At 53.8% G+C, this 12189-nt stretch overlaps 1 protein-coding gene across 2 annotated transcripts; it reads right to left on the reverse strand.

The window, feature by feature from the left end:
- Window positions 1-9133, reverse strand: PARP16 (poly(ADP-ribose) polymerase family member 16). Of its 2 annotated transcripts, XM_075006637.1 has the most exons (7): window positions 8992-9133; window positions 8077-8278; window positions 5327-5464; window positions 4020-4226; window positions 2229-2400; window positions 1302-1443; window positions 2-1031 (listed from the first exon to the last, which is right to left on the reverse strand). In XM_075006637.1, the coding sequence occupies exons 2-7, from the start codon at window positions 8266-8268 to the stop codon at window positions 887-889; spliced, it is 996 nt and encodes a 331-aa protein (XP_074862738.1). In that variant the 5' UTR covers window positions 8269-8278; window positions 8992-9133; the 3' UTR covers window positions 2-886. The 2 variants fall into 2 exon arrangements, with proteins under 2 accessions (XP_074862736.1, XP_074862738.1); XM_075006635.1 differs by lacking the exon at window positions 8992-9133 and having other exon boundaries at window positions 1-1031; window positions 8077-8406.
- Between the last annotated feature and the right edge of the window lie 3056 nt (window positions 9134-12189).

The raw sequence follows: 12189 nt of genomic DNA on the forward strand, positions 1-12189 counted from the left end.
CCCCTCCCCAGCCTTGTACCACTTGCTCCCTGAACCGAGTCAAGGATCAGGCCCATCATATTGTATTTTAGATATATTCCTCTCCTCATTGCCTACAGTGCTCTGTGATTCAGTATTAATTCTTCATCCAACAATTTTAGTTTTGATCACACACAAGAACATTCAGATTCTTCCAGTTTGGTTACAGATTCATTTAATCTTTTGTTACAATCACCGTGCCCAAATATAGTTCTCTGTCAAAAATGGTTATTAAGATAACCCTGCTTTATCATACGAAAAACAGGACTTTTCCTCTTCAGTAAAGAAACACACACAGGATTTCTCAAGCCAAACCAATAAAACCTACTGCAAGCTCACCTGTGCATGAAGTGAAAAGACCACCTCCCTTCCAACAGCATTATCACTAAATATTGCTGTTTTAATCTGGCAGAGAATAAACACACCAGAGAGAGGGGCACTGGGACAATTTGTGAAGTGGGGGGCCTACCAGCCATTGGACCAAACTGTAAACAGAATGTATAATAGAAACCAGCAGCACCCCCAGTTTCAGCGCCAAAGGTCTGACAGTCTCCACATTAAAGTTTTCATTAAGCTGAAATAAATTTTTCCTTGGACTCTTGACTAAAACATTTCTGTACAGAATCATTCATGTTCTACTTCAGCATCCCAAGGGCAAGACTGGCTGCTCCCATCTCAGCCATTCATTATTCAAAGAAACAAAACAACAAGATCAAATGGAAATGGGGCCACAAAGGTTGTGCAGCTGGGATATAACCAAATGATCCTTGAGACCCCGTTCCAGATCTCTGGCACAGATGCAGTAGGTTGCAGATGTCCTATCATTAAGGCACATGGTGAACATAACAGTACATGTAAACCAGTGTGTTCATCCTTCGGAGTCAAACATTCTATTCCAGTAGTAGAGGAAGGCCGGTGAGTTGCTGGCACCTATAACAATTAGCAGTAGCAGATACATCATCATCATTATAGCAAAACGATGATTGGAAAACCAAGACGACTGACTAGAAGGCCTGTGGAGGAAAAAAGGTATAAAAAGCATGAGCTGCGCCAATTGTAATCTTGTCATTAAGGCATTTGTATTATGTTTTAAAATGATCTTGCAAGCATTGGTAAAGCTTTCGCTAGCTGCTATGCTTGCTCCTTAATTTGTGGTGGGACTCCTTTCGCTTCCTGTCAGTGGAAGCACGTCTTCTGTTTTGTATGTTTTGTTTTGCAGAGAGAGAGGCAAACAGATCTCGCACCTGTGCCATGCTCATCATACCGGTGAGTTGAACTCTTACCTCCTTCGTTGTTTCTGGGAATATACTAGTAAGTATTTGATTCGTAAAAGCTGGTTGTTTGTGACAACGAAGTACTTCTGTGGAACATCGCCTCCTTCACTGTTTTTTATTCTGGCTCTTTTCCTGTCTATTTCTTCGGAATCTGCTTGGGACAAAAAGAGGTTTTCTTGGAAATGGGCAGGAAAACAAAAGCCCAGGTATGACAGTAAGGGAAGATGGTCAAGGAGTAGTAGGACTTGGAGTTAGGAGAGAGAGGTTTTATTCTGGCTCTCCCCCAAATTCTACTGGTCCATCTTACCGCCCCAAACGGGATTCAGAATTGTCTTAAGGCTACCCCATCCCCTACTTGTTATCTCCGGTTTGGGAGCACTACAGGTTGGGCTGAGAGAGAAGAGGCACATTAGAGATGGGAGAAGGCACGCCTAGAGCACAGTGTTGAGGGATTACAAACATCGGAAAGGACAGAGAAATAATACAATGTGATCTAGAACTGGGGGGGCGGAACTGAAATGTGAATCCTAGAGCAAAGCCTCGTTATGAGACTAACATGTATAAATAGAGAGTGCATGTTACTCTTGCTGTTCCAGACTACCTCGGCTTGGGTTCACTGCTAGTACAAATGAAATGACTCTGTGTTATAGAACATATTTTGTTATTGTACTGATGCCAGCTGAAAACAAAATAAGGTGCTATTTTTGGCTTCTACACTGACTGAGCTTTGTCCCACTACTAGAATGGTCAAGGGTTAATTTTTTTCCTTTATCGTGGAAAGCATTTGTAGATTTGCAAATAGGTCTTGCAGAAAAGGTAACTCCAGGTCAGTTTCCGCAGGATGGATATGAGGTTACGTACATGAATACATTCTTATCTGTATTATTGGATTATGCGTAATTAACACTCTAGTTGTAATAATTTCTATGTGCTCACCTTTCTTCTTCACCTGGCATTTTACATCTGGATGATCAATAATCTCACAAACAGCTACACAGCTGAGGATAGGTCCTAAAACACTTCGTTGCCACCCAAGACCATGAGGGCTATACAGAAGAGCAAGGCTTAGGTCACTGGTAAGGTAGGTACCTTCGCCAAACAAGGATGTCTGAAATAGAACCAGGGTAAATCAAGAGAGACTGCATCAGATCAAACATACATGCAACAGCAATACGCCATACCAATGCATTTTACTTTCCAAATGCCAGCAGCCTGTTTCCAAAAGTAGCATGGAGTGAAACAAAGCAGGGAAATTCAGACGTCTCTGATTACTGGCCTACACACAGATTTCATACCAATGTAACTATTGCAGTTAGGTTGTGACTATAACTGACTGTTATACCCATAAAGGCCCAACAACGGGGTGGAGGTAGTGGTAAAGGGGGCAGTTGCCTCAGTGTCCAGCATTTCAAAGTGGCCCGGAGCTCCAGCTGTTGCCACTGCCAAAGTAACAGTGGTGGCAGCCAGAGGTCCAGGCCCCTTTGAAATGCCACAGAGTACTGTGCTGCTGCTCCATGCATAGCTCTGAGGGAGTTCCCAGCCAATGAGAGCTGTGGGAAGCAGTGTCCCCATCTGCACTGATTCCTGCAGTTCCCACTGGCTGGGAACAATCCAGCAGCCTTACCTGTGGACATGCAGGTAAATAAAGCTCCAGTGGACCACCGGGGCTAACTTTGGTGAACTACCTCTGGCTTATTGCAGTCAAAGCACTTTAAAACCATGCTACGGAGACTGTATAGTTTGACTATACTCACATTTAAAGTGGCACAACTTTTGTGCCTGGGCAAGTCCATAATAACATTTAGAAACCTGCTTTGCAATAGAGAAAAGAACTTTTCTTCAAGCATGAATTTCTTCCAAATGCAATTGCTTTCATAGTTTAAGAACATAGGAAAACCACCTAGTATGCTGCCTCCCACTGAGGTCCGTGTGATAACGGAGAAAAATTATCAAACCACACGATGCTAGTTGTGCCTTTCTGGGCAGGTAAAAATCCTTTCTTGCCCTAAAAGTGTAGGTCTTCACTTTTTTATCCATGGGAACTTTGGTGCTTATGAAAGTGAGGTACGGGATGAAATGCAAAGCAATAAATCAGTTTCACACCTGCCCCAGGCTGGTAATGGCTACATGGTTTTACTGCCTCGCAGCTGCATGACATCCTACATGAAAAGAAGTGACCATCCCTGCTAGTTTCTATCAAACAGGTGTGGGCATTCACAAAATCCAGTCCCCCGCCCACTCAGTGACAGGCTGGTTAGCAATTTTCTGGCAGATTCAAGGGACCATGTGACTGGCAGGTAGCCTCTCCCCATTAGAGGTAGTCAAGGGTTCTGGCCTGAACACAGAGAGCCTACATGGACCATGTTCCTCCTGGGCCAAGCCTAGATTTTCCATCACGACGGCTGTCAAATAGGCCAGCATTTTTCAGAGGCACTAAATTCATCTTTCTTTTTTTAAGTGAAGGACAGCTACAACTAGACATACTGGAGAAAGCACTACAACTTACTGCTTGCATTTCACACCATCTGCTTTCTTTAAAGCTCAAGCTGCATCATAAAACCCAGTACAATCATATGCAAAGCACTGTTTCTATCCAGGAAAACAAATAGCAACACGAGATCACATATCACATTATTCTTATCCCTGGACAATCTTGTATATGTGTTTTAAAAACTGCCCTCCTGAATGAAGCTGTGCATTTAACGCAAGAAATAACAGAGACCTTACCCTATTTAAATGGCAGTGTAAACCATTGTGCAGTATGGAATGGAAGTTTTCAAGGCGACTCCCATGGAATGCATAGATAAGGCTCCTTTCTCCCCTGGTTTCATCAAATTTGGCGTTCATCTGATCACAATACACTATTTCAAACAGGAAGTCAGGAGTAGGAACAGCATCACTTGACATTCCTGTCAACTCTTGGATCTTCTCGTACTTAAAAAGAGAAAGGAATCCTAGCATTACTTTTGAAGGGTCAGATTATTTACTGGAAGCTTGCTTAGTGTTTCAGTGCCCGTCCTAGTTCCTTTGTATTTTCACCCATGTGCATTCACTGTTCAGTATTAACACCCAACTAGCTGGTATCCATAGGAGATGAAGTGGATTGCGGGAACTGTAAGATTATTTTCCCCCTTCTCTGCTGCTCTGAACTTCTCCTGTCCTCTTTACTGCTTCTCTATGAATATTCAAGATCACTGCTGAGTGATTAGATTATGAAATCCAAAGTTCAGTCGCTCCCCACCTCCTTGCTGAGTTCAGTGGATGATGCAATGAGAGGGAGAAAAGACAACATACGTCTATATGGTGTCATAAAAATAGGGCTATGATGTATTCATGAGATACGGTCCTTTGGAAAGAAGAAGAGGTGGAACTAGAAGACATTTTTATGATTTCTGACAGCAGGTTCAACACTTAGGTACTTGCAGGCTCCGTTACTGTGTTATCGGAGAGACTCACTCTTTACAGGTGGAAACCGAAGGTGCAGAGAGACTAGGTGACTTACCCAAGCCCATACATGGAGTCTCTGCCAGAGCACACAAATGAACCACAGCCCCATGCATACTGATCAGGCAGCTGAACCACTAGACCATTCTTCTGCCTCAGCATTAGATGTTTTCTAAATAAAAAAGGAGGCATGTCCCTGTACTGAGGCCCTCACGGTCTGAACACAGGGTAGCAGTACAACATATAATAGTGTGGTCAAGTGTAATTAACCATACACTAGCAACATATGGGTTTTATTCAAAAAACCTTTGGGGATTTCAGTGGAAAAAACAGATATAAAAAAATTAATCACCATTCATTCATTTGCTTGTGCTGCCCACATTCTTCATCTGTTCCTTGTTTGTTTAGAATTTGAGTTCTTTGGGGTCGGGAAGCTGTCTCTTCATTCATCCCTCTGTCTAGCAGAAAATGTGTTGACTCGACATACTTTTCAATCCTTACAATAAACAGCCCTTAAATCCCAGGTCCAAGTAACCATCTGCAAGTGGTTGTGTACGTTATGACATTTTCATAAGAATTTGAAATCTTACCTCCTTTTTCTTAGTACTTTGTATAGTTAAGAATTTAGATGACAAAATCCAGCTAAACAGATCCCATGTCCTTTTATCTTTGTCTGAAACCAACTCCGGAAGTTCTTTTAAGCTTGGCAAAGCATTTGTGTCTGCAAGCTAACATAAGAAAGGTATTAAGTGAGATTTGTGACTCTTCATCAGCGTGATTAAACAGAGACCTCTAGTGTTAAGAAAACAGTATTTCATGCTAATGGGGATCTCTAGTATGAGTTGGAAAACAATTTCCAATGTAGTAATAAGAACCACTTCTGCAAAATGTATACACGTTATATGGTGAAATTTGTTCTCACATGCATCAATGAGCACTAAGTTTGAGCACGTTACAGGTCATCTATAATTTTATAATTTATATGTAGCAGCAGCATTTGTGGGGTCTGCAGTCAGTCAAAACATCTGAATGCGATCACCACATCAACAAAAAAGCAAGAGCTGGACTATAAAGTGTGACACATATTACTATCCCATGCAACACAAGGAGGGAAGGTTACTACAACTACTTCAGGAACCAAAACAGTGAGGGGGTGATTAGGGTGACTCAGTTAAGTTGTAAACAACTCCAGAAAGGCGCCACCTTTTGAAGAGGCTTGCCTATACTAGTTCAAACCGGATTTTCCAGAGAGCAGCAGAGGGAGTGAAGAGCTTCTGATATGATTTCACTTTGTTGTATCTTTTCAAACTTTCCAATTTAGACTTGGAGGCTTCTAAATCTACATTCATCATTTGCCTTATAAATGCTTCTAAACCTGGATTCCTTAATCTGTGAAACACTTACTGCAGTTCAGACTTGTAAAATGTTACTTACCTACTTACAGTGGGCAAATAACATACCAACAATCATTTTTGTCATTAACTATTACAAAAATGGGCTTTTGCTTGAGCTAGTATTTTTACATAGTTTTGCAAGGCTGCTTGACTCCATAGCCATAGAGAAATCATTCCCTGTATTTTAAATCCACGTAACTCTTGGGCCAAGGACCTAAGTTTTATGATTGTCTGCAAAGAGCCCTGTAAGCTTTTTTCCATATATAAATTATAGTACAACAAACATAGAAGTAGGACTGCTTTTCCCCCCCCACCCTTTTTTTTTCATGTTTACTGCCAGGGCTGAGTATATAATTATGCTGCACTTATTTGGAAGGACAGTGGTTCCCTCCTTCCCCTTACGCAGAGTTCTGTGTGAGGCTGCACATGCTCAGGACCATGTTTGTACATTTATTCAACACTGCCACATTCCTGAAAAGGGGTTTTCCTCCTGAAAGAAGTTAACCTTTAGCCAGAGACCATGTCTGGAAAGTTCCCATCTCCAAGGGGAGCTTTTTCAGAAAGTTGTGAGTAGCTGAAAATGTGATGGTAGCAGCTGCTTTGCAAATTTAGCTGCTACACTGTGTTTTTACACACATGCCTAGAGAACATCCTCATGTGTAGTTAGGAAAATTAAGATTGGCTGGTTGGATGAGAAGAACTATGTTAGCCATTTGTCCTTGAAAACATCAAGTTTTTAAAATATATGTGCCCCTAATACTCAGGCCGTATCTTGCCACTGCAGGAAATTTCCCTCTTGTGTGTACAGAAAATCAGCTTACTTGAGCGGGCACCAGTAGAAAGGGCCTGAAATAGTACAGGTTGAATCTCTAATCTGGTACTCTCAAGACCTGACCAGTGCTGGACAAGAGAACTTGCCAGATCACGGGAGGTCAATATTGTCTAGCACTGCGGAGTCCAATATGCTCCGTGTTCATGACATGTAACGAATGGGGCAGCAGAGTGTGATGGAATGCAGCTCAGGAGAGTCACACACATGGGGTATCCCTCCGGCCACTCCATGTACATATGGGGGGACAATCGCATGGCAGCAACAGCGGAGGCAGCTCTTCTGGCCCTGGGGGGTTCCAGCCGTGGAGCAGATAGCGCAGCCCAGGGCGGCTTGCATGGCTCCAATCTATAGTCTTGTGGCTGTGGGGAGAGTACCTGGCTCAGGGGGTAGCGGGTGGTGTCTTGTGGTGATTGGTTACATTTCTTTTGGACACCCCGGTCTAGCAGCTTTACCAACACTTCCACTGTTTCCTGGGCTCTTTAAGCCATTTAGGGGTAAATTACAGCTATAACAGCACAGAACGCTGAAAGCCAGGACTGGTGCTAGAAACAAACTTTATGGGACCTCAGGGAACTTGGCCACACACATAAGTGGTCATCCAGTGAACTAGTATTTTGCCAAATGAGAGAGTTCCAGATTAGAGAGGTCCTAGGGAATCAGAACATTATCTTCCAGCTGAGAGGACAAGGTGACACATTTACATAGCAGGAAAGCTCTGTGTGGAAGCAGTGACCCTCCACTGCACCTTAGCCAGCTAGGAAAGCCAAGCCTGGTACCCTCAGCAGGTGTGTAAAACCAAACGGTGCAAGAAATGGGGTCAGCCCCACTCAAGTGGATAATTGTGTTAACAATACTTGGCCCATTTCATCTTTGAGGTACTTTATTGACATTAGCTAATTGCTCCTAACAACACTCACGGGAAGTAGCATCTCCAGCCTAAATAACAAATATGAGTGGTTTGTTTATAGGATCTGCTCTGGGCTTTGTTTTCATGTGCAACTAATTACGGGGCATGCTGCAGGAATACATGGAGCTGGTGGCTGCTGAGTTCTGCCACTCTCCCTCCCCACTCACTGGCTGTCACGCTGTCCCTTCTGGAGAGAGGACAACTCACCAAAGCATCAAAGTCCTTGCTCTCCCCGTTGGCATAGAGGCCTGGGAAGGGTCTCAGGACTGAGTCGCGCTTGTAGCTCTGCACAGCGGAGACAAATAGGCTGCACTTCAGGTCTGCAGCCAGGATGTCCCTCCTGGTGGCCTCCTTGATCTTCTCCCGGAGGGCAGCATCGCAGGGGGTGGGAGGCAGCATCGCTACCAGTCTGGCCAGGAAACAGCAGAGGTTAGACCCGTTCCCAACCCTCTGCTGGGGGGTGGTGGAGGGATTAACTTTCCACCCCCAGCTGTGCTCAGGCCCCATCACTGAGTCCACTGCCCTCCTCCTGTCTCCAGGACTTAGAGGTCAGGTCCCTCGGCCTCCAGTCTTCTTAGTCTCACTGCTTGGCTCCCCCGCGGCCGCCCCCCCACCCGTAGTGCCCGCAGTCTGCCCCCGTACCCCACACCGCCCCCCCACCCGTAGTGCCCCCAGTCTCCCCCCGTGCCCCACACCGCCCCCCCACCCGTAGTGCCCCCAGTCTCCCCCCGTGCCCCACACCGCCCCCCCACCCGTAGTGCCCCCAGTCTCCCCCCGTGCCCCACACCGCCCCCCCAGCACCCTACACCGCCCCCCCACCCGTACTGCCCCCAGTCTCTCCCCGTACCCACACCGCCCCCCCACCCCCCTACACCGCCCCCCCACCCGTACTGCCCCCAGTCTCCCCCCGTACCCCACACCGCCCCCCCACCCGTACTGCCCCCAGTCTCCCCCCGTACCCCACACCGCCCCCCCACCCGTACTGCCCCCAGTCTCCCCCCGTACCCCACACCGCCCCCCAGCACCCTACACCGCCCCCCCACCCGTACTGCCCCCGGCCTCCCCGGGGCGCGCCCCGCCGGGCAGTCCCCGCTCTCTGTGCGCGGCCCGCGGCCTGCTCACCGGGCGGAAGCCGCCGCTGCCTCTGGCTGCAGCGCGCAGCCCCGGCTGCTGCCGGCTCCTCCCTCCGGCTGCCTGCGGCCGCTCCGAGGCCGCTGCTCGCCTGATCCCCGAGTCTCGGCTCAGGAACCCGCCAGACTCTCCCGGTGCCCCCCCACCCCGGACCCACCACACAGCGCTGCCCCCAGCCTGCCCCCGCCGCACCCACCACCCAGCGCCGCCCCCAGCACCTTCCGACCCACCCAGCGCTGCCCCCAGCCTGCCCCCGCCGCACCCACCACCCAGCGCCGCCCCCAGCACCTTCCGACCCACCCAGCGCTGCCCCCCCTACACCCACCACCCAGCGCTGCCCCCTGCACCTTCCGACCCACCCAGCGCTGCCCCCCCTACACCCACCACCCAGCGCTGCCCCCTGCACCTTCCGACCCACCCAGCGCTGCCCCCCCTACACCCACCACCCAGCGCTGCCCCCTGCACCTTCCGACCCACCCAGCGCTGCCCCTGCCGCACCCACCACCCAGCGCTGCCCCCCCACACCCACCACCCAGCGCTGCCCCCTGCACCTTCCGACCCACCCAGCGCTGCCCCTGCCGCACCCACCACCCAGCGCTGCCCCCTGCACCTTCCGACCCACCCAGCGCTGCCCCTGCCGCACCCACCACCCAGCGCTGCCCCCCCCACACCCACCACCCAGCGCTGCCCCCAGCACCTTCCGACCCACCCAGCGCTGCCCCCAGCCTGCCCCCCACACGTACCGACCCACCCAGTGCTGCCCCCGCCGCACCCACCACCCAGCGCTGACCCAGCACCTTCCGACCCACCCAGCGCTGCCCCCAGCCTGCCCCCCTGCACCCACCACCCAGCGCTGCCCCCAGCACCTTCCGACCCACCCAGCGCTGCCCCCCCCACACCCACCACCCAGCGCTGCCCCCAGCACCTTCCGACCCACCCAGCGCTGCCCCCAGCCTGCCCCCCACACGTACCGACCCACCCAGTGCTGCCCCCGCCGCACCCACCACCCAGCGCTGACCCAGCACCTTCCGACCCACCCAGCGCTGCCCCCAGCCTGCCCCCGCCGTACCCACCACCCAGCGCTGCCCCCAGCACCTTCCGACCCACCCAGCGCTGCCCCCAGCCTGCCCCCGCCGTACCCACCACCCAGCGCTGCCCCCAGCACCTTCCGACCCACCCAGCGCTGCGCCCCCTACACCCACCACCCAGCGCTGCCCCCAGCACCTTCCGACCCACCCAGCGCTGCGCCCCCTACACCCACCACCCAGCGCCGCCCCCAGCACCTTCCGACCCACCCAGCGCTGCCCCCAGCCTGCCCCCGCTGCACCCACCACCCAGCACTGCCCCCAGCCTGCCCCCGCCGCACCCACCACCCAGCGCCACCCCCAGCACCTTCCGACCCACCCAGTTCTGCCCCCAGCCTGCCCCCCCCACACCCACCACCCAGCGCTGCCCCCAGCACCTTCCGACCCACCCAGCGCCGCCCCCAGCACCTTCCGACCCACCCAGCGCTGCCCCCAGCCTGCCCCCGCCGTACCCACCACCCAGCGCTGCCCCCAGCACCTTCCGACCCACCCAGCGCTGCCCCCACTACACCCACCACCCAGCGCCGCCCCCAGCACCTTCCGACCCACCCAGCGCTGCCCCCAGCCTGCCCCCGCCGTACCCACCACCCAGCGCCGCCCCCAGCACCTTCCGACCCACCCAGCGCTGCGCCCCCTACACCCACCACCCAGCGCTGCCCCCAGCACCTTCCGACCCACCCAGCGCTGCGCCCCCTACACCCACCACCCAGCGCTGCCCCCAGCACCTTCCGACCCACCCAGCGCTGCGCCCCCTACACCCACCACCCAGCGCCGCCCCCAGCACCTTCCGACCCACCCAGCGCTGCCCCCAGCCTGCCCCCGCTGCACCCACCACCCAGCACTGCCCCCAGCCTGCCCCCGCCGCACCCACCACCCAGCCCCACCCCCAGCACCTTCCGACCCACTCAGTTCTGCCCCCAGCCTGCCCCCCCCCACCCACCACCCAGCGCTGCCCCCAGCACCTTCCGACCCACCCAGCGCTGCCCCCAGCCTGCCCCTGTCGCACCCACCACCTAGCGCCACCCCCAGCACCTTCCGACCCACCCAGCGCTGCCCCCAGCCTGCCCCCCCACACCCACCACCCAGCGCTGCCCCCAGTACCTTCCGACCCACCCAGCGCTGCCCCCAGCCTGCCCCTGCTGCACCCACCACCCAGCGCTGTCCCCAGCCTGCCCCCCCGCACGTACCGACCCATCCAGTGCTGTCCCCGCTGCACCCACCACCCAGCGCTGCCCCCAGCCTGCCCCCCACACACCCACCACCTAGCGCCGCCCTCAGCACCTTCCGACCCATCCAGCCTGCCCCCCCGACACCCACCACCCAGCGCTGCCCCCAGCCTGCCCCCCCGCACGTACCGACCCACCCAGCGCTGCCCCCGCCACACCCACCACCCAGCGCTGCCCCCTGCCTGCCCCCCCCGCACGTACCGACCCACCCAGCGCTGCCCCCAGCCTGCCCCCCCCACACCCACCACCCAGCGCCGCCCCCAGCACCTTCCGACCCACCCAGCGCTGCCCCCAGTCTGCCCCCCCGCACGTACCGACTCACACAGCGTTGCCCCCAGCCTGCCCCCTGCCGCACCCACTGCCCAGCGCCACCCCCAGCACCTTCCGACCCACCCAGCGCTGCCCCCAGCCTGCCCCTGCCGCACCCACCACCCAGCGCTGCCCCCAGCACCTTCCGACCCACCCAGCGCTGCCCCCAGCCTGCCCCTGCCGCACCCACCACCCAGCGCCGCCCCCAGCACCTTCTGACCCACCCAGCGCTGTCCCAAGCCTGCCCCCCCGCATGTACCAACCCACCCAGCGCTGCCCCCAGCCTCCCCCTGCTGCACCCACCACCCAGTGCCACCCCCAGCACCTTCCGACCCACCCAGCGCTGCCCCTAGGCTGCCCCGCCGCACCCACCACCCAGCGCTGCCCCCAGCCTCCCCCTGCTGCACCCACCACCCAGTGCCACCCCCAGCACCTTCCGACCCACCCAGCGCTGCCCCCAGCGTGCCCCCGCCACACCCACCACCCAGCGCCACCCCCAGCACCTTCTGACCCACCCGGCGCTGCCCCCAGCCTGCCCCCCCTGCACGTACCGACGCACCCAGCGCTGC

This window comes from Carettochelys insculpta, chromosome 12 (genome assembly GCF_033958435.1).
Source record: "Carettochelys insculpta isolate YL-2023 chromosome 12, ASM3395843v1, whole genome shotgun sequence".
NCBI classification, from domain to species: Eukaryota; Metazoa; Chordata; order Testudines; family Carettochelyidae; genus Carettochelys; species Carettochelys insculpta.